This window comes from Plecotus auritus (genome assembly GCF_963455305.1).
Source record: "Plecotus auritus genome assembly, chromosome: X".
NCBI classification, from domain to species: domain Eukaryota; kingdom Metazoa; phylum Chordata; class Mammalia; order Chiroptera; family Vespertilionidae; genus Plecotus; species Plecotus auritus.
This window is the reverse complement of record NC_137784.1, coordinates 77,327,046-77,348,250: the sequence shown is the minus strand read 5'-3', so window position 1 is coordinate 77,348,250 and position 21,205 is coordinate 77,327,046. Positions and strand designations below refer to the sequence as shown.

Genomic DNA, 21,205 nt, shown 5'->3' with positions numbered 1-21,205 from the left:
CACTACCTGGGCGTGTGCCCTGACTGCAAATCAAATGATGACCTCCTGGTTTATGGGTCGATGCTCAACCACTGATCCACACTGGCAGGGCTTGAAAGCTCTTTCTTTTTACTAGAGGCCTGGTGCACGAAATTCGTGCACAGGTAGGGTCCATTGGCAATCAGGGCCGATCAGGGCCTTCCTTTCCCTGGCTGCCATCTGCTGGCTGGGGCCTTCCTTCATTCTGTGCCGCCCCCTGGTGGTCAGCACACATCATAGGGAGTGGTCAGTTGAACTCCTGGGGGGACAATTTGCATATTAGCCTTTTATTATATCGGATTATTTTTTCAATCCTCACCCAAGGATATTTTTCCATTGATTTTTAGAGGGAATGGCAGAGAGAGGGAAAGACAGAGAAAAATATCAATGTGAGAAACACATCAATTGGTGGCCTCCTACATGCACCTTGACCAGGGCCCAGGCAGGGAGGAGCCTGCAATGGAGGCATGTGTCTTTGAATCCAACCTGGGACCCTACAGTCCACAGGCTGATGCTCTATCCACTGAGCACATCAGCTAGGGTTAAAAGCTCTTTTTAAAAAAAATGTTACAGCTTGTACTCTTTATAGACACTTGACCAAATCTCTAGCCCTGACTTCTCTCCTGACATGTAGTACTGCTTCTCTACTTGTTAGACATTTCCATTTGGTGGTTTCCCTACCATTTCAAACACATGCTTCAAACATGAATTTGCTTTTTATTAACCTCCCTATTTTATCTTTATTTCTCTACATAAAGCCTCCATCAACTCACTATTTTTTTCATAATAAAGTCTGTATTTTATTTAATCATTAAAGTTCTTCCAGAGCCAAAGTCTCACTTTGATGTAACTTTTTAGTCTTATTTCCTAAAATGAACTACAATTTTAGCCAGATCAGTTAAGTCACTGTCCTCCAGGTACCTGCTTCACCTTCCTGCTGTCCCTTAAGAACTGGTGCAAGGCCTATCTGCTTCTGGGAAGCCTTTCCTTAGCACTCTTCAGGAACCAAGAATATGGTGTTAATTATTATATTTTCCTGGGCTCACACTGGATCTCCTCAATTAGATTGTAACCTTTATAACCCCTTCAGTATCTAGTGTGACACACTGCCTTGCATATAGTAAATACTTTGTAAATATTAGTTAACTAGAGGCCCCATGCATGAATTCATGCATGGGTGGGGGCCAATAGGGCCAGGCTGGCTGGGGGGAGGGGATGTGGGACGTTGGCCTGCCAGGCCTGCCCCTGATTGGGTAGGGGTGCGATGGAGGGGGGCGGCTGTGGGGAGGGGCCATGGGCAGTTGGCGGGCTGGCCCCGACCCCTGGTCAAACTCTGGTTGAACTCCCGGTCAAGGGGACAATTTGCATATTACCCTTTTATTAAATAGGACTGTTGGTTGTTGGGTAAGAGTGTAGAATATGGAGAGAGACTAGCCATAGAAGTGTATCCAAAGAGTTCAACTCTTTTCTGGAGAACAAAGACTATATTTTCCTCATCTTATTATTTTGGGAGCTTAAGCCAGTGCCTAGCCATCAGTAGTTCAGTTCTGCTCAGCAGACCTGCTTTTACGAAGTGTTGACTCTGTGCTGGTGCTGAGCTTCTGTAAGGATTTGTAAATGAATGAAGGGGTTTGCAAGTTGTGCCTTCATTTCCCAGCTTCTGTTTGTTCACCATTCATGCAAGTGAATCTCAATGTTTCTGTTGTTGGCAGGTATTAAGAGAAGAGTCCCAATGCACAAACCTAGATGCTTCCTCTCCAGGGTGGGTTTCTTCTCCAAATCAGGACTGCTCTACTGGTATCCCAGAAAACCTTCATGTTGGTCACAGCTTTTATTGGGCTCAGCATGTAAGGGAACGTTCACCAAGAGGTGTCAAAGGGGACAGAAAAGTCAGAAGAAACCAAGCCATATTGGGACACTAGATAGTTCCTGGCAGGAAAGGTAAGACTAAGGCTGATGTTCCTTCCTCTTAGCAAGTCTGAATCTCTGAGCCTACTGAAATTCTGTGTTCCTGATGTAACTAATGTGGGATGGCAAGGATTCGAAGGGGCGCCTCAGGTAGGATAACCAAGGTGAACTTGAAAACATCTGAGGAATATTGTGGGAAATGCTTTGGGATTGCAGAAAATATTCTCCTTGCCTTTGAGTGTGGTTTTCACAGAAAGGAGATATTAAATTGGGACATTGTCTCTATAAAGGTCCAGGGCAGGTGTACTGAAAACTGGAGCCCCAGAAAGATATTAGATGGACTAGAAATGAATAGTCCCATTGCAGCCATGCATACACATAGCTACTTTATTTTATGCAACAAATGTATTTTCTAAATCAAATTATATTTTAAAAAGCATTAAGGAGGTGGGCTAATTAAAGGAACACAACAGTGAAGACTTTTTTAATATGACTAATTACTTCCTGATAAATCTTCATTTTTCTCATAATAGGTTTGCCTATCTGTTTTGCTTTTAATAGACAGCACCAAAATGGGCTCTTCTACCAGACTCATCTCCCCAGGGGCATGAGAGTTAAGTCTTTTGAATAATATGAAAAATGCCAGAGAAAATGGTGGCAGGAAGTACTTTTGCACAGTGTAGGTATTTAGTATATATATATATATATATATATATATATATATATATATATATATATATAAAAGGCTAATATGCTAAGTGTCCAAGCGTCCAACTGGTTGCTATGAAGTTCACTGACCACTAAGGGGCAGACACTCAATGTAGGAGCTGCCGAGCTGCAGTGACTTGGCAGTGGCGGTTCTCGGGTGACATACCCTGAAATCAGAGAAGGAGGGATATGTCCTTGCAGGGTTGCACAATTCCACCTTTGACCATGGTTTATGTTGTTGCTGGAGCATTGTTGTCCTGAATCTGGTTTACTGCAAACTTGCATTTGCATTCCACACCTTGTATGACAGCAACTTTGCAGAGTGCCTTCTTGCACTCCGGAACCCCTTGGGGGATGTTGGAGAGCCGGTTTCAGCCCAAACCCCATAGTCCAGGCCGAGGGACCCCACCTGCCGGAGGGACCCCACTCTCTCTGCAGATGCCCTTCAAGCCATGGTGCCATCCAGGTGTGGCTGGCCAGGGACGGACTGTGGGAGGTTGGCTCCAGGGCGTGTCCAGCCTGGCTTGCCCAGTCCCGCCCTGCTGGCTACCTTCTAATTAATTTCCTTTCAATGTGCACGAATCCGTGTACCAGGTCACTAGTATTTATATAATGAACTAAGTGCCTGAATTATTTTATTCAAGGCTGGCTGATGTTGTGACGCCACTCTGGAGGCTGAGCTATGAAGAACAGCTCAAGGTTGGTACCCAGCTTAAGTCTTCACTCCTCTGTTCCATCAGTTGAATGGTGTTAGACTTGTAAGAAGCTTGACTAGACAGGTCTATCCAGACAACCCAAGGAATCCTTAAACTCAGTATGCTAACAACTCTGAAATTTTAACTTTAGGCCACTTATATCTTCCAAACTCTAAAGCCATATATAAATGCCTGTTTCCATCATTGCTTGCTTTTTTGTTGTTCTTACAGCTTTAGCTACATGTGGCTATTTAAATTTAAGTACATTCAGTTCTGCTACAATGCTTGTTTTGAAAATGGAAATTTCTTCCAATAGATTGATATATTAGGAAACAATTTTTAACGTAATACAAATTTCATGTTTGCTTAGGAGTGATTTGGTCTGCGAGAAACAGATGAAAGAAGGAAACTTCACCCAGCTGAACTGAGTTGCATGAGAATCCATAAAGTGAACACACACACACACCTCAGACATCTGCTACTCTCTCAGTTCCATGAGTGTGTTATAAGCCACACCCATTTACATCTGCTGTGAGAAATTTCCATCCCATTCATATGACCCTCCTTTCACCACCTCATGATAACTCACAAGTGGACAGCTACATCCACAAGCAAACTTCAGGTCTTTGTCAGGGCAAAGTGCCGTCCTTATTGTAGTATTTATGCATTTTATAACCATTCACATATAAAACTATACTAGTCTTTTTATTAGGTTCTTATCTTTTCTGTGTGTATTACTGATAAAGTTTGGGAATGTGTTCACCCAACCATATTTTTCCCCTGAGCCCTGTGATTTCTTTTGCATGATTTTGCATATGGTGTAAGAATGCTTATTTCACATTATAGCAGAGCTGACTGTCTTAAGTTAATTAAAATTAAATAAGGCAAAAAAAAAAAGGTTAGAAATTTAGTTCCTCAGTCACATGAGTCACATTTCAGGTGCTCGTGGCTAGTGGCTGCCATATTACATAGAACATAATACCAAAAATAGAATGTTTCCATTACCACAGTAAGTTCTACTGGAAGTTCAGATAAAATGATGAGCTTACACAGAGCTCACACTTGACCTTTTCCCAATACCTTATTAGGTCTGTTGCCTTTCCATCATTCTGGATTCCTTATCTGCTGAGATCATGACCCAAGTATCTGTGGGGATAACCTTCTTTTATCCTATTTGTTTTCCATCTTTTGAGGTGATACTGCAAAAAGTCTTTTTTTTTTCAATTTTTTTTTATTGTTTAAAGTATTACAAATAGTAGTACAGCCGAAACCGGTTTGGCTCAGTGGATAGAGCGTCGGCCTGCGGACTGAAGGGTCCCGGGTTCGATTCCGGTCAAGGGCATGTACCTTGGTTGCGGGCACATCCCCAGTGGGTGGTGTGCAGGAGGCAGCTGATCGATGTTTCTCTCTCATCGATGTTTCTAGCTCTCTATCCCTCTCCCTTCCTCTCTGTAAAATATCAATAAAATATACAAATAGTAGTACATATGTCTCCTTTTTTTCCTCCAATTGACCTTCCCCCAGCCTCCCGGCACATGCCCTCATTCCCCTCCCAGTGTCTTGCGTCCATTGGTTGTGCTTATATGCATGCATACAAGTCCTTCGGTTGATCTCTTACCCACCCCACCCCCCAACCCTCCCCAGCCTTCCCGCTGTCATTTGACAGCCTGTTTGATGCTTCTCTGCCTCTGTATCTATTTTTGTTCATCAGTTTATAATGTTCTTTATTATCCATAAATGAGTGAGATCATGTGGTATTTTTCTTTCACTGACTGGCTTATTTCTCTTAGCATAATGCTCTCCAGCTCCATCCATGCTGTTGCAAATGGTAGGAACTCCTTTTTTATAGCAGCGTAGTATTCCATTGTGTAAATGTACCAGTTTTCTAATCCACTCATCTGCTGATGGGAATTTAGGCTGTTTGCAAATCTTAGCTATGGTGAATTGTGCTGCTATGAACATAGGGGTGCATATATCCTTTCTGATTGGTGTTTCTGTTTTCTTGGGATATATTCCTAGAAGTGGTATTACTGGGTCAAATGGAAGTTCCATTTTTAATTTTTTGAGGAAATGCCATACTGTTCTCCACAGTGGCTGTACCAGTCTGCATTCCCACTAGCAGGGCATGAGGGTTCCTTTTTCTCCGCATCCTTGCCAGCACTTGTCATTTGTTGATTTGTTGATGATTGCCATTCTGACAGGTGTGAGGAGGTACCTCATTGTTGTTTTGATTTGCATCTCTCAGATGATTAGTGACTTTGAGCAGGTTTTCATATGTCTCTTGGCTTTCTGAATGTCCTCTTTCAAAAAGTGTCTATTTAGGTCATTTGCCCATTTTTTGATTGGGTTGTTTATCTTCCTTTTATTAAGTTGTATGAGTTCCCTGTAAATGTTGGAGATTAAACCCTTATTGGAGATAACATTGGCAAATATGTTCTCCCATGCAGTGGGCTTTCTTGTTGTTTTGTTGATGGTTTCTTTATTTTCTCCTTAGTTTCCATTGCCCTAGAGCTGTATCGTTAAATATATTGCTACGACAAATGTCTGCTATTTTGCTGTCTATGGCTTCTTCTAAGATTTTTATGGTTTCCCATGTTATGTTTAAGTCCTTTATCCATTTTGAGTTTATTTTTGTGTATGGTGTAAGTTGGTGGTCTAGTTTCATTTTTTTGCAAGTATCTGTCCAGTTTTCCCAACACCATTTATTTATTTTTAAAATTATTTTACTATTTATCTGTTTGTTTTTCAACATCTTTTTTTTTTTTTTAATCCTCACCCGAGGGTATTTTTCCATTGATTTTTAGAGAGAGCGGAAGAGAGAGGGAATGACAGAGAGAAACATTGATTGGCTGCCTCCCAAACTCGCCCTGGAGCCTGCAACCAAGGTACATGCTCCTGACTGGAATCAAACATGGGACCCTTCAGTTTGCTGGCCTATGCTCCATCTACTGAGGCAAACCGGCCAGGGCCCCAATACCATTTATTGTCTTGACTCCATTGTATGGTCTTGCCTCCTTTGTCAAATATTAATTGCGCAAAATGGCTTGTGTTGATTTCTGGGTTCTCTGTTCTGTTCCACTGGTCTATATGTCTTTTCTTGTGCCAGTACCAAGCAGTTTTGAGAACAATAGCTTTGTAGTATAGCTTGATATCTGGTATTGTGATCCCTCCAACATTGTTCTTCTTTCTCAAGATTGCTGCAGCTATTCGGGGTCTTTTTTTATTCCAGACTAGAGGCCTGGTGCACGATTTCGTACACCAGTGGGGTCCCTCAGCCTGGCCTGTGGGATTGGGCCAAAACTGGCTCTCAGACATCCCTTGAGGGGTCCCGGATTGCGAGTGGGTGCAGCTCAGGCTGAGGGACCACACCGGTGCACGATCGGGGCCGGGGAGGGACGTGGGAGGTTGGCCAGTCAGGGAAGGACTGTGGGAGGGCTCCAGGGAGTGTCCAGCCCATGGAGGGCTCCAGGGTCTGTCTGGCCCATTTCACTCAGTCCCAATCAACTGGACCCCAGCAGCAAGCTAACCTACCAGACGAAGCATCTGCCTCCTGGTGGTCAATGCATGTCATAGCGACTGGTCAGTCAATCGACTGTCTGCCCCCTGGTGGTCAGTGCACATCATAGCAAGCGGTTGAGCGGCCTTAGCATATCAATAGCATATTACACTTTGGTTGAACGGACGACTGGACACTTAGCATATTAGGCTTTTATTATATAGGATGAATTTTTGGAGAATTTGTTCTAGGTCTTTAAAGTATGCTGTTGGTATTTTAATGGGGATTGCATTGAATTTACAGATTGCTTAGGGTAGTATGGACATTTTAATGATGTTGATTTTACCAATCCATGAACATGGTATATTCTTCCATTTGTTCATGTCACTGAAGAGCTCCGACCCCAAGACGTGTGGCTGCCGTGGTTGGTGGGAGCCACGCTCGTCCAGGATCAGAGTCACAGGCACTTAGTGTGGCCTCGTGTGTGCACCTAGAATCAGGGACCCCACCTGCGCCACGCTTAAACAGAGACCCTGCTGGCATGTGCTGAAAATCAGAGTCCCCTAGCGTGTGTCAGGAGTCAGAGACCCCCTGTGCCCGTGCTGAGAGTCGAGCATCAGAGTCTCTGTTGCTTGGTGCGGTCTCTCACCGAGAATCAGGGTCCCTGTGTGCACATGTGCCAAGAACTGGAGTCACTGTCTCTTAGTGTGCATGCACTGGTAATCAGGGATCCCAGGCACGCGATGAGAAAGAGTCAAGTCACTGGTGCTCAGTGCTGCCTCTTACGTGGAGAATCAGGGTCCCTGGTCTGCTTGGGGGACCGGGTTGCACAGTGGCACTGTGTTGGCAGGAGGTCCACTCCTGCCCTGCAGGAAACAGCCTTCTGTGTGTGCTTGCCCTTAATCAAGGTCAGATGGCTCTGCCGTCCTGTGTGGGCGTGGGGTCTGATCCCACGGGTGTGCACTGCAGGAAACAAACTTCGCATGTCCGCACACCCAGGCTCAAATTTAGCGCAGTCTCCCTCCATGGGCGCCAGGTCTGGATTTGGGAAATAAACTTCCTGTGTCCACATACCCAGGCTCAAATTCAGGTAGAGCCGCCGCTGCTGTGTGTGGGCAGGAGGCCTGTTTGAGCGGAGAGGGTCTGGCAGTTCCTATGCCACTGCCGAGGGGCTGGTGGGGAGGGGGATTGGCTCTGTGACTCAGAAATCTGTGGCTGGGGTGCCTGGGGTCTTGGTGTCTGTGGGTCTGCAGCTGTGGTCACAGGTCTTTTACCCGAGTGGCTGTAGGGTCCTGGTTTGCATCTGAGACCAGATTGGGTGGTGGCGAGGTTAGGATCCTAGTCTCAAGCAGTTCTGTTCTTCAAGATGGCATGGTCTCTGTGCCCACTCTGGCCACCCTTGGAGTGTTTGCGGTGGCAGCGGGGTTTTGCCGTCTAAGACTGCCCGTTTTGGCAGCCCCTTGGAAGACCTGCAGGATCTAACTGTCCCTAGCTCACACACACACACACACACACACACACACACCACACACATCCACACACTCCTCTATTGCTCCCTCACTCTCTCATACACTCGCCCCCCCTACCTTCTTGCCAGTCACCATCTTGGGTCTCCAAAAGTCTTTTGTTTTATTGCTTATATTCTTTTGCAGGTGAAATTTGAAGCTCAGAAGAAAATTTTACAAAGACTAGAGTCTTACCTCCAAATGTTCAATGGAGTCAAAGTGACAACAGCTGCACCCAAATCGGAGGGACTCTGTTGTCTTCTCCATCCTATTATACCCTCTGTAAGCACTCACCTCCTGGTCAGTTGCTGGGGACCAGATATTCTGCTAAGTTATTAGCATGCATTATTGTTTTGTTTACTGTTTACAGTCACTCTGGGGTTGTAGGCACTGTCATTTTACAGATGAAGACATTGATAGATTAAGTAATTCACTCAAGGATACATATCTAGATGTGGCAGAACTGAGATTTACACTCAGGCATATCTGATGCAAAACCCACTTTCTAAACCACTACACTACTACCTCCTTGGAAAAATTCCAACTTTGGAAACCTAAAGAGGCCTCAGAGAGGAAAATTTAATTTATGGCAGAGGTTAGCAAACTATGGACCTTTTTCCATGTCTGTCTTACTGCTTGATTTTTGTAAATAAGCTTTTATTGGAATAGCTGAACTTCTTATTTATGGATTGTCTATGGCTGTTTTTACACTATAATGGCAGAGTTGAGTAGTTGTGATGGGAATCATATGGCCTGCAAAGCCTAAAATTATTTACTATCTGGCTCTTTAATGAAAAAGTTTGCTGACTCCTGCTTTATGGCCAGGTTGGAACTCTTTTTACTATGAAGTTTCTATAGAGGGTCTTGATCTCAGTCACGGACTTGCACCTATGCCAGCCGTGGGCAAACTACGGCCCGTGGGCCGGATCCGGCCCGTTCGGCTGTTCTATCCGGCCCGCGGAGCTGAAAGAGCGGAGGGTTCTCTTGCTCTCCCCTCCGCTCCTTTACTTTGAATTTATATTAGTTCACACAAACACTCCATCCATGCTTTTGTTCCGGCCCTCCGGTCCAGTTTAAGAACCCATTGTGGCCCTCAAGTCAAAAAGTTTGCCCAACCCTGACTATGCCTTAGTTTCCAAGCAAGCATCACTTAGTTGTCCTTATCCAGAGAACATTATTTCATTCCCTGTATTGTTGCCCTCCTTGGTCTCATTTGACCTGTTTTCCCTTTTCTGCTCTTCTGCCTCCTCTAGCCTGTCATCGATGGCTACCGAAATAAGTCCACTTTTTCTGTGAACCGAGGTCCAGATGGCAATCCGAAGACGGTGGGGTACTACCTTGGAACTTGGAGAGGTCAGTCAATGGCCATGACTAGTAGAAATAACAAACCAAGGACTGAGAGGAAGGGAATGGTGCAGATAACAGTGTCAGTGGAAGTGTAGAGGAGTAGGAAATGCAGTGGTCTTAAAGGACTAGATCAAATTGGAAGTCTTTGATGCCAAATTTGATCACAAGATTAATTTTGGATATTTTTTTGGGGTAGTCATTATAGTGATAGGAATCACAACCCTCATTCCTTCTCCCTTTAAAAGGAATATGCTTGAAACCTAGTAAGTACTTAGTAAATGTTAATATTGCTGTTGCTGCTCTCACATCATCATTGTCATCGTCATTATTTTGTGCTACTTTCTGTACTGGGAAGCAGTCTACACCTTATTGAAATGTCTTTTATATTTCACAGCCCCTTATCCCTGAAAACTAGAGCTTTCTCTGATAAATTGACCTTAAAAGAATAAATAGGGGGGAGGTGTTGGTGAAGAAAATCATAATGGCATATTTCTAAGACTGAATTCCATTATCCATTCCCAGATTCCGTTCCTGAACTTTCTATTTGCCCATTTTCAATAAATCCACTTGAAACACCATCGTTTTATATTAGTCACACTGTTTAATATCCATATGTCTTAAACTACAGTTTGTTAGGGCAGGCACTTGGCTCCCCCCACCACCTGTGTACAGAATTAAATGAGCATATGACATTATTGTTCTATTTTTCAGTAACAGGAAAAAAAATCCCATTATATTTTATTTCCATTTTAAATTCTAAACAGAAAGTAGATGTTCTCATATTGCTTATCTATAGCACAAAATAAAATATTGCATACTAGCTTCATTAAGAATAAGGTTCTTAATGGCTAGACTGGGAAACAGGTTTTCTCTAAAAAACAGCTTTGAGCTTGAAGTAGGTACTTTGCTTCTCCATATCTGTATATGCCTCTTTGAAGAAGGGAATTTGAGTTGCCAGACATTTTCTTTTAAATAATATTTTAGGTTAAAAAATGTATAAATCAAATTATTTTTCTTTCTATAGACAGAAACATCGTCTGTGTGCGGTCTAACCATCTGAAAAACATCCCTGAGAAACACAGTCAAGTGGCCCAGGTAATAAGGAATTAGGGCTGGTTGAAGATGACCCAGGGCATTGCAGTCTGGAATAGCAGCCTCCCTGACATTTTAATAATAGAGCTGTTTCAGGGAGATGAAGCTCTGTTCTGAAAGCATACTTCTTAATGTGTAGAGAACATTGCTAGTGTTTCATTTCAGGGAGGGTGGAAAGGAGGAGAGAAAACTGCATCAGTTACCACAAATGTCAGACATCTGAGGAATTTTAATAGGAAATTATTAGGAAAGAGAGGTACTGCTGAGGGCAGTATAGCAAGTTGCAGGTATCTGAAATATTTGAAAGGCTAGTATTTTCAGCAGAACAGAATTGAGAACTATCATTAAGAGATGTGGGAATGGTGGTAAGGTGTTTCCATCAGGAGGCTGGCCTCTGAAATATTTTTATGTCCTTTTGTTTTACACACCCACTATTTACTGAGTGCCTATTATGTGTTGGGCACTGTGCTGGGTACTGGGGATCAAATAGACATGGTGCCTGCCCTCATGGAACTTAAGGCAAAAGTCCTACTCGTGATGACTAAACATAACTCCCTGCTAACATTCTTATTACTGGACTAGAGGCCTGGTGCACTAAATTTGTACATGGGGGCTATCCCTCAGCCCGGCCTGTGTCCTCTTGCAATCCAGGACCCCTCGCTCCTAACCTGCCTGGTTGCTCCTAACTGCCCGCCTGCTCACTCCTTACCTCTTATCTCTCCACTCCTTACTGCCTGCCTGCTTGCTCCTTACCGTCCACCTGCTCGCTCCTTACCACTTGGCTCGCCGCTCCTTACCACCCGCCTGCTCACTTCTTGCCACCTGGCTCGCTGCTCCTTAGCACTGCCGCAGAGGCGGGAGAGGCTCCCACCACCACCACTGCGCTTGCCAGCTGTGAGCCCGACTTCTAGCTGAGCAGCACTCCCACTGTGGGAGTGCACTGACCACCAGGGGGCATGTCCTGCATTAAGCATCTGCCCCCTGGTGGTCAGTGCATGTCATAGCGACCAGTCGTTCCACTGTAACGGTCGCTGGGCTTTTATATATATAGATAATTCTTACCAGTACCCACCCTCCTAATTATTCAAGTTTCTCACACTTGGGTAATGTCTTCTGACAGAACACGACATGACTTCCAAGATTTCCCTGCTGGGACACAGCTCTCTTGGTAAGATAGTCTTTAGAAATCTTCCTACATGACCCTTGTCAGCTTCTTCTCCCATTCTCTTCAAGAATTATTGTAAACTCTTAACCTCTCCTCAAATTTCCTATCCCATTGCCTTTACCCTTGCTCTTGGCAGATGAGCATTCTTGATTTTTCCCTGGAAAATTAAGGCCATCAGCCATGGACAATGTGGCTTAGTTGTTTGGGCATTGTCCCGTGCATCAGGAGGTTGCCAGTTTGATTCCCTATCAAGGGGTGGTGGGCTCGATCCCCAGTAGGGGTCATGCAGAAGGCAGCTGATCCATGTTGTGCTCTCACATTGATGTTTCTCTCTCTCTCCCTCTCCCTTCCTCTGTCTCTAAAAACCAATAAACTATTCTTAAAATAAATAAAATAAAAAAATTAAGATTAAACTTATTTTAAAAAAAGAAATTTAAGGGATGATAACTCCCTTAGCTGCTTCTCCTACCATCCACCAACTTTGCTGAAATTTTATCCCTCCTCCTCTCCTATCAGTGAAAGGTCCTTTCCCTATTTGATGCTCTCCTTCCTTGAAACACCAACTTGAAATCATCTTCTCCTTTCTTAAGCTCTTGCTCCTTCATAACGTACCTTCTTTCTCCTGTTTCTTTACCTCCTTCCCCTCACCTCTATCTGCTCCTTTCTTTTAGTTCATAGACATGTTAAATATATCTAATCTTTTTTTAATCTGATGTTTCTTACTTCTGCCCCCAACACTCCATGGAACTTGATCTCACCAAAGTCATCAGTGACCTCCATTTTGCCAAATCCAATGAAAACTTTCTAATCCCAACTTGCTCAGCTTTTCTCTGCCATTGGCACTACTTACTATTCTCACTTCCCTCCTGGAAACACTGTTTTTGTTTGGTTTCTATGATAACATTCTCTGATGACTTTCCTCCTATCTCGCTGGCTACTTCTTAGTTTTTTCACGGAATCTTTTCCTCTTCTCCTTTCCCACTATAAGTTGGTGTCCCTCAGGGCTCTGTCCTTGACCTTCTTTTTTAATATATTGATGGGTGATGGTACCCAACTATAGCTGATGACTGGAATGACCATGGTAAATTGACAAGTCCTAAACTTATACAGTTGACCCTTGAATAATGTGGGGATCAGGGGCACCGACCCGCTGTGCAGTTGAAAATCTACATATAAGTTTTGACTCCCCCAAAGTTAACTACTAATAGCCTACTGTTGACCAGAAGTCTTACCAATAACATAAATAGTTGTATGTAGTATTATTATATACTGTATTCTTATAATAAAGTAAACTAGAGAAAAGAAAAGGTTATTTTTAAAAATCATAAGGTTTGTCTGTGAGTTTTTTTCAAATTGTTGTAAATCTCCCCAAATTTTCCAATATATTTATTGAGAAAAATCTAAATATAAGTGGACGCACACAGTTCAAACCTGTGTGGTTTAAGGGTCAATTGTATTTGCATTCCTGCTCCCTCTTGAGCTTTAGGAGGCTGCTGAATGTCCTCACCTAGCTGTCCTGCAGTGTTCTTCAAATCAGCATTGCTTTAGATCAAAGTTTCTCAACTTCCACAGTATTGGCATTTTGGGTTGGATAATTTTATTCTTGTTAATCCTCACCTGAGAATATTTTTTCCATTGATTTTTAGAGAGAGTGGAAGGCAGTGGGAGAGACAGAGAAAGAAACACCAATTGATTGCCTCCCACATGTGCCCTGACTGGGGCCAGGGATCGAGCCTGCAACTGAGGTACGTGCCCTTGACTGGAATCGAACCTGCGACCCTTCAGTCAGAGGGTCAACACTCTATCCATTGAGTCAAACCAGCTAGGGTGGTTGGATAATTTTTTGTTGTGTGGGGCTGTTAGGTACATTGTAGGATGTTTAGCAGCATCCCTGACCTCTACCCATTACATGCCGTTAGTTGTGATAACCAAAAATGTTTCCAGATATATTTTGGGGGGCACAGTCACCTGTAGGTGAGAACCAGTGTCCCTAAACTAAAGTTATATTCTTCCCTTTCCAGATGTGCTTCTTTTATTCTCACTTTATTACATGGTAGCACCATGTACTAGAAACATGTGTCAAGTCTCTTCTGTTCTATTATTATTTTTTGGCTTCTCTGTTCTAATCCCCCCTTCCTCCTCAGCCACATTTAATCATTCTTTAAGTTTTATCAGTTTTCCTTTCTAAAAATACCTTGACTTCATCCTCTTCTCTGTTTCCACCACCATCATCACCACCACCACTCTAGTCCAAGCTACTATCCTCTCTTGCCTCCAAATTGGCTCCACTAATTCCAACCCTCTGTCTCCATGTCTCCACACTGCAGCCAGAGCCATCCTTAAAATGCAAGTGAGATCATACCATTCTCTTTCTTAAAATTCTGCAGCAGTTGCCCAATAGCTTTTGAAAAAATTAAATTTTTTATTTTATTTTAGAGAGAGAGGGGAGGGAGGAATAGAGGAAGGGAGAGAGAGAGAGAGAGATAGAAACATCAGTGTGAGAGAGAAACATGGATTGGCTGCCTCCTGTATGCCCCCTACTGGGGATAGAGCCAGCAACCCAGGCATGTGCCCTGACCAGGAATCAAACCAGTGACCTTTTGGTACATGGGATGCCACTGTTAGATACTGAGCCACACCAGAAAGGGCCCTGATAAAGTTTAAAATAAACTTTAAATTCCTTACATTTTCCCTTATGGATCTTCATGATAAGGTCCCTAGCCTCATCTTCTGCCACATCCTCACATGCTTTCCTCTTTCCATTCGTATTGAACCAGAGGTATACTGCCAGCCTATCTTATTCCTGCCTGAGGCTTTCCTCTTTCTAGAATGCCCTCAGTTTTCTTTGCCTGGTTTTTACTTATGCTTTAGCATTCAAAGCATCAGATTCTGTAGAAAATCTTATTTGACTCCTCAGTCTGATTAGGGATTTCCCTCTTTTGCACTCCTGTTTCTCATTGCATATCTCCTGTTATAGCACTTGTTACACCATATTGCATTGTCATGTACTGGTGTTTCCCACAATGGATGTAGAGGTAGTAGCTGTGTATTATTTAACTTTGTAGCCTAGCATTTAACACAGATTCAAACACATAATTGGTGCTTATCAGTGTTTGGTAAATGAATATCTCTTTGCAATATTTACCCAAGTTTCTAGCCCTTCCAGCTTTTGTTGGTCAAATTTCTACCCTCCACATCCATCCAGTTGAATCCCTCTTCCCAGCAGAATTTATTTTAGACCTAAGATCCAACCCAGTAGATACTTAAATACAGGCCAGATGCCCATTGAAATAATAACAGTATCAGATAGACAGACAGACAGACAGCATGTGCTGTGCTGTTCTCAATTTGTTTGTACCTTCGTTTCCCTTCCCCTATTACTGGTCATGTCATTCCATTCCATTAAGATCATAGAGTAACCCTAGTCTGCCCCAATTTGAGGTTTAAATATGTACTCGAGGCTTAACTCAGAATGTGAGTTTTATGGGAGCTGTCAGAGCACTAAGAATTAGAAAGGGGTCTTAAATATTATCAAAGAAATACAAGTACATGTATTCATTGATGAGAGAGAAACATCAATCAGCTGCCTCCTGCACACCCCCTACTGGGGATGTGCCCACAACCAAGGTACATGCCCTTGACTGGAATCGAACCTGGGACCCTTGAGTCTGCAGGCTGACGCTCTATCCACTGAGCCAAACCGGTTAGGGCTATAGCACAATTTTTGTTGAATTAATATTTAGTGTTTATATTGTTATGACTATGTAGATATTCACTCCTGAGCCAACTAGGTATACTAAGATTTTATTTTTCTTTATTGTACAAATTTTTCTTTCATTTTATATAATGGAAAATTAAAAATCTATCAAAGTAGAGAATGGTATAATGAACCAAATATACCCATTTCCACCTTCAACAACTTATCAATATGTGTCCAATCTTATTTTATCTACACTCTCATCTACTTTCTACCTTTGGATTTGTTTGAGGAAAATTCCAGACATCCTATATAATAAAGAGGTAATATGCAAATTGACCATCACTCCAACACAGAAGATGGCCGCCCCCATGCGGTCAAAGATGGCCGCCCTCATGTGGACACAAGATGGCTGCCACAACATGGCCAGCAGGGGAGGGCAGTTGTGGGCAATCAGGCCGGCTGGGGAGGGCAGTTGGGGGGGACCCAGGCATGCAGGGGAGGGCAGTTGGGGGCAATCAGGCTGGCAGGGGAGGGCAGTTGGGGGTGACCAGGGCAGTTGGGGGGAACCAGGCCTGCAGGGGAGGGCAGTTAGGGGCGACCAGGCCTGCAGGGGAGGGTAGTTGGGGGTGACCAGGCCGGCAAGGGAGGGCAGTTTGGGGCAATCAAGCTGGCAGAGGAGCAGTTAGGCATCAGTTAGGCTGGCAGGGGAGTGGATAGGGGGTGATCAGGCTGGCAGGCAGAAGCGGTAGGGACAATCAAGCAGGCAGGCAGGCGAACGGTTGGGAGCCACCAGTCCTGGATTGTGAGAGGGATGCCCCAGATTTGAGAGGGTGCAGGCTGGGGTGAGGGACACCCCCCCCCCCGTGCATGAATTTCATGCACCGGGCCTCTAGTTATATTATAAAAAACTGGACACATGAGGGCGGCCATATTTCCCTCAGCCCAGCCTGCACCCTCTCCAATCTGGGATCCCCTAGAGGGATGTCCGAGGTAGGATCAGGCCTAAACAGGCAGTCGGACATCCCTCTCACAATCCAGGACTGCTGGCTCCAACTGCTTGCCTGCCTGCCTTCCTGATTGCCCCTAATCACTTCTGCCTACCAGCCTGATCACCCCCTAACAACTCCCCTGCCAGCCTGATTGCCCCTAACTGCCCTCCCCTGCAGGCCTGGTCACCCCTAACTTCCCTCCCCTGCAGGCTTGATCGCCCCCAACTGCCCTCCCTTGCAGGCCTGGTCCCTCCCAACTGCCCTCCCCTGCTGGCCATCTTGTGGTGGCCATCTTGTGTCCACATGGGGGCAGCCATCTTTGACCACATGGGGGTAGCCATCTTGTGTGTTGGAGTGATGGTCAATTTGCATATTGCTCTTTTATTAGATAGGATGTAAATACTATACTTGAGTGTGAGTTCTAAAAGAAAGGACTTAATTTTTAAATGTAACTCCATACTAGAAATAAATATTTATCCCATAATATCATCAAACATCCAGTAAATGTTCAGATTTTATGTTGATTTATCTCATAAATGGTTTGCTTTTTATAGTTGGTTTGTTCAAAATCAGTAGTCAAACAGAGTAGACAGATTGTGTTTAATTAACATGTCTCTTCAGTCTCTCTTAATTTGTAAGTAATTCCTCTTAATTTATTTTTTGTCCTTGTAATTTATTTTTTGAAGAAACTTTTATTTTTCTGTAGAGATTCTCACATTCTGGATTTTGCTGATTGAATCCCCATGATGTCATTTTTACCCTGTCTCCTGTGTTTCCTATAAACTGATGGATCTGGTTTGTTGATTAGATTTAGGTTGTTGTTGTTTTTTGGTGTGATTGTTTTTGTGAATATGTGTCTCATGGGCTCTCTTTTGGTGATGTTAAGATTAAAGAGTGGATTCAGGTGTCATCAGCCTGTTCTCAGTCATTAAAAAGTTCCCCGTCAACTTTTCACTTACTGGTTTTAGCAGTTATTAGTAATCACTGTCTAGATCCATTATTTCATGAGGGTTTGCAATGCATTGATATTCTGAGTCTATCAAGCCCTATTCATTTGTTTTGGTATCATTATGAACTCATGGACTATTAATATAATTGATATGTTTCAGACTACTGCAGGTACTATTTTTTGGTACTCAAATTGTTCCATTTTTTGGCCATTTGGAACCTCTTTAAGTTGCCTCAGAGCCCTAGATGGCTCTGGTAGTTCTGGAATGATAATTCTAGCCCATCTAAGACTATTTTCTGCCTTAGACTTGCAGTCATCCATTTCTTCAAGGAATTCTTATCTCTTTTAGTGGGAAATTGTATTTGAAGCTCACAGTATGGGTGCTAGGGGGTGCTCATTTATATTGGGTTGGTCATATTTCAAAGACCTTTGTAGTAGACAGAGTTAGGGAATATTTTTTAAAGAGGAAAATATATCATGAGTTCATAATGATATCAAATTAGTGAAATCAAATTTAGAATGGTAGTTTTTACTTAAAGCCTTTGCTTTTATATATATTCTTTAAATGTGTATATTTAAAGAACTTTTTATTGATTTTGAGAGAGAGAGGAAGGGAGAGGGATAGAGAGACAGAAACATTGATGAGAGAGAAACATCTTGCACACCCCCTACTAGGGATCTAGCCTGCAACCTGGGCATGTGCCCTGACTGGGAATCCAACCTGCAATATTTCTGTGCATGGGATGACACCCAACCAACTGAACCACACCAGCCATGGCTGCTTTATATTTTTATTTCTTGTCTCTCACAATAGAATTTTAGTCCTGACAAGATTAGTTCAATTACTTTTTTATTTCATTCATATATATAATTTCAGAATAACAGTACCAATATTATTACCAGAAAACAATTACTGAAAAGAGCTCAGGTTTCTGTCCAGTGTTAAATTATTGTGCCTCTTGCAATAATTTCTTTGTAGTTAAGCCACTAACTTGATACTTGATACTAGGTGTTTTGTTTTGTTTTCATTTTGCTTGCTTTCAAATTGTATGGGTTGATTTTTTTCTTTTTCATTTTGATTAAGTTTTTTTTTCTTTTTTTTAAAATATATTTTTATTGATATTTTACAGAGGAAGAGAGAGGGATAGAGAGCTAGAAACATCGATGAGAGAGAAACATCGATCAGCTGCCTCCTGCATACCTCCCACTGGGGATGTGCCCGCAACCAAGGTACATGCCCTTGACCGGAATCGAACCCGGGACCCTTGAGTCCACAGGCCGACGCTCTATCCACTGAGCCAAACCGGTTTTGGCCTGATTAAGTTTTGTTTTATAATTTAAAAAATACATTTACATGGTTCCAAAGACAAATCTGCAAAATAAAGATTCATTTAAAGTGGTCTTTCATCTCTGTAGCCTTTATCGAGTTACAACACTCCTTCTATGGGTTATAATTGTTATTCATTTTTGCTTATTTTAAGAAACAAAACCATATTTGTATTTCCCCTTTTCTTAGCTGAAAGGTAGCTTAATGTGGACACTGTTCTGCACCTTGTTTTTTTAATATAATAAAATACTTCATTTTATAGCTGCATAATTCCATATGGTATGATGGATTTTACAACTTTTAGGTTTTTCTTGTTGTCTGTCATTTTAAATACATTTTTATTGATTTCAGAGAGGAAGGGAGAGGTAGAGAGAGATAGAAACATTAATGATGAGAGAGAATCATTGATGGTCTGCCTCCTGCACACCCCCTGCTCTGGATTGAGCCCAAAACCTGGGAATGTGCCCTGACCAGGAATCAAACCATGAGCTCCTTGTTCATAGGTCGACGCTCAACCACTGAGCCACACTGGCCCAGCAACTTTTAGTTTATATTGGCCTGAATAATTATTTCATTTTTCAATTGGCTTAGTTTTCTATGAACCTATTGCTATTTTTCCCCACATGCTTTAAAAGCTTTGTCAAACATTCATCAATAATCTACATATGCTTAAAAACTTGAGTTCAGTTTTTCCCCTGAAGACCTTTTTCTAGGAGTTTTCCATCCTAGGCTCCCAAGGTCTTCTGCATGGCTGTTATCCTGGGACTCCCTTTGTTGTTCTGTCCTGTCTCCCCTGTTTCTTAGATCCCCTGTCTTCCTTTTTTTGGTTTACACATCATTTAGCTGGAGTACAACCTCCGTTAGCTTCCCAAGGAAGGGTGCTTAGGAGGTAAAGTTTTAGTGTCTTGGCATGTCTGTAAATGTCTTCTATCTTTCCTGACAGATGACTGAGATTTTTCTAGATTTCAAATTCTGAGTTTGAATCATTTGCCTTTATAAATATGAAGACATGGTTTCATTGTCATCTAGCCTCCAACGTCATAGATATTGTCTCCCCTCTTTTTTTCCTCTAGAGTCTTTTAGGGAATCTCTTTATCCCTGAAACTTCATGACCACATGGACCTTTTTAAATTCATTGTGGTGGGTAACTTTCTAGGCCTTATTACTCTGGAAATGCATACTTTCAGATGTGAGAAATTTTCCTGTATTGTTTTTTACCTCCTTTTGTTTTTCTGTTTTGTCTCTATATCTTCTATTATTTGGATTTTTATTCCAAGTATTGATTCCTCTACTATTTTTTATTTCTTTGCCTTTTTGTGAAATTTTCTTGACATAAATGCCAGCATCTTTATATAATTTTTCTACTACCCTAACTTTAGTTTTCAAAAGATTTTTCTTGTTCTCTGATAGTTCCTTTTGTATAATATCTTGTTCTTTTTAGTAATAGAATTTAGTAATGTAATATGTGTGTGGGTGTATTTTTTCTGTTCTTTTTTTAAAAATATATTTTTATTGATTTCAGAGAGGGATGGAGAGGGAGAGAGAGATAGTAACATCAATGATGAGAATCATTGACTGGCTGCCTCTTGCACGCCCCCTACTAGGGATTGAGCCCACAACCCAGGCATGTGCCCTTGACTGGAATCAAACCTGGGACCCTTCAGTCCACAGGCCAACGCTCTAGCCGCTGAGCCAAACCAGCTAGGGCTTTCTGTTCTTTGAATTGTTTTCCTTCAGGATTTTTTGCTGTTTGTTTTGGGCACTGTCTTTCACAATGGAAGCTTTATCAAATAGCTGGTGATACTTGGCTGACTTCATTTAAGAGGGAGGCCTTAAAAAACTGATTAGCAATTCAGCTTGAGTGGATTTGTTGATTCTTGGCTTCACTGCTGTGAATTGTATGTGTGGGGGTGCCCCTGTGTGTCTTTTTCAGGAGGTCTTTACTCTGGGGATATTCAGTTTCATGAGAAAATCATCTCCAAGTTTCCTGCCTGGTTGCTGGCCTTCTAGAGTTTGGGTATGGAAGGGGGATTTGGTTCCAACTATTAAAAATGAAGATTTATATTGAAACTTTCTGTTTTTACTTCACCACCACCACCACCATTGTGCTTGGTAAGCTCCAAATTCAGAGCTTTTGTGGGTTCATTTTCTCTTAGAATAAAACACTACAGTCTCCTGCTAGAGGAGGATGATCATTCTTGGTAGGATGACGATGTTTGCCAGTTTTGTGTCTAGACTTCAAACCTTGTTTTTAGCCCCATATCTTACCTTATATCTGCCTCCTCCACTGCCTTGCACCTTCAAGT

The 21,205-nt window shown here is 42.6% G+C and overlaps 1 protein-coding gene across 1 annotated transcript in view; it reads left to right on the top strand.

Annotated features, from left to right (window-relative positions):
• TRMT2B (tRNA methyltransferase 2 homolog B) overlaps window positions 1-21,205 on the top strand; it is a 61,399-nt gene that overhangs the window by 4,905 nt on the left and 35,289 nt on the right. The window contains exons 2-5 of the mRNA XM_080652680.1: window positions 1,731-1,959; window positions 3,279-3,333; window positions 9,584-9,683; window positions 10,702-10,772. Of these exons, the coding sequence (XP_080508806.1) occupies window positions 1,751-1,959; window positions 3,279-3,333; window positions 9,584-9,683; window positions 10,702-10,772 (435 nt within the window). The 5' untranslated portion in view covers window positions 1,731-1,750. The remainder of the gene's footprint in view (window positions 1-1,730; window positions 1,960-3,278; window positions 3,334-9,583; window positions 9,684-10,701; window positions 10,773-21,205) is intronic.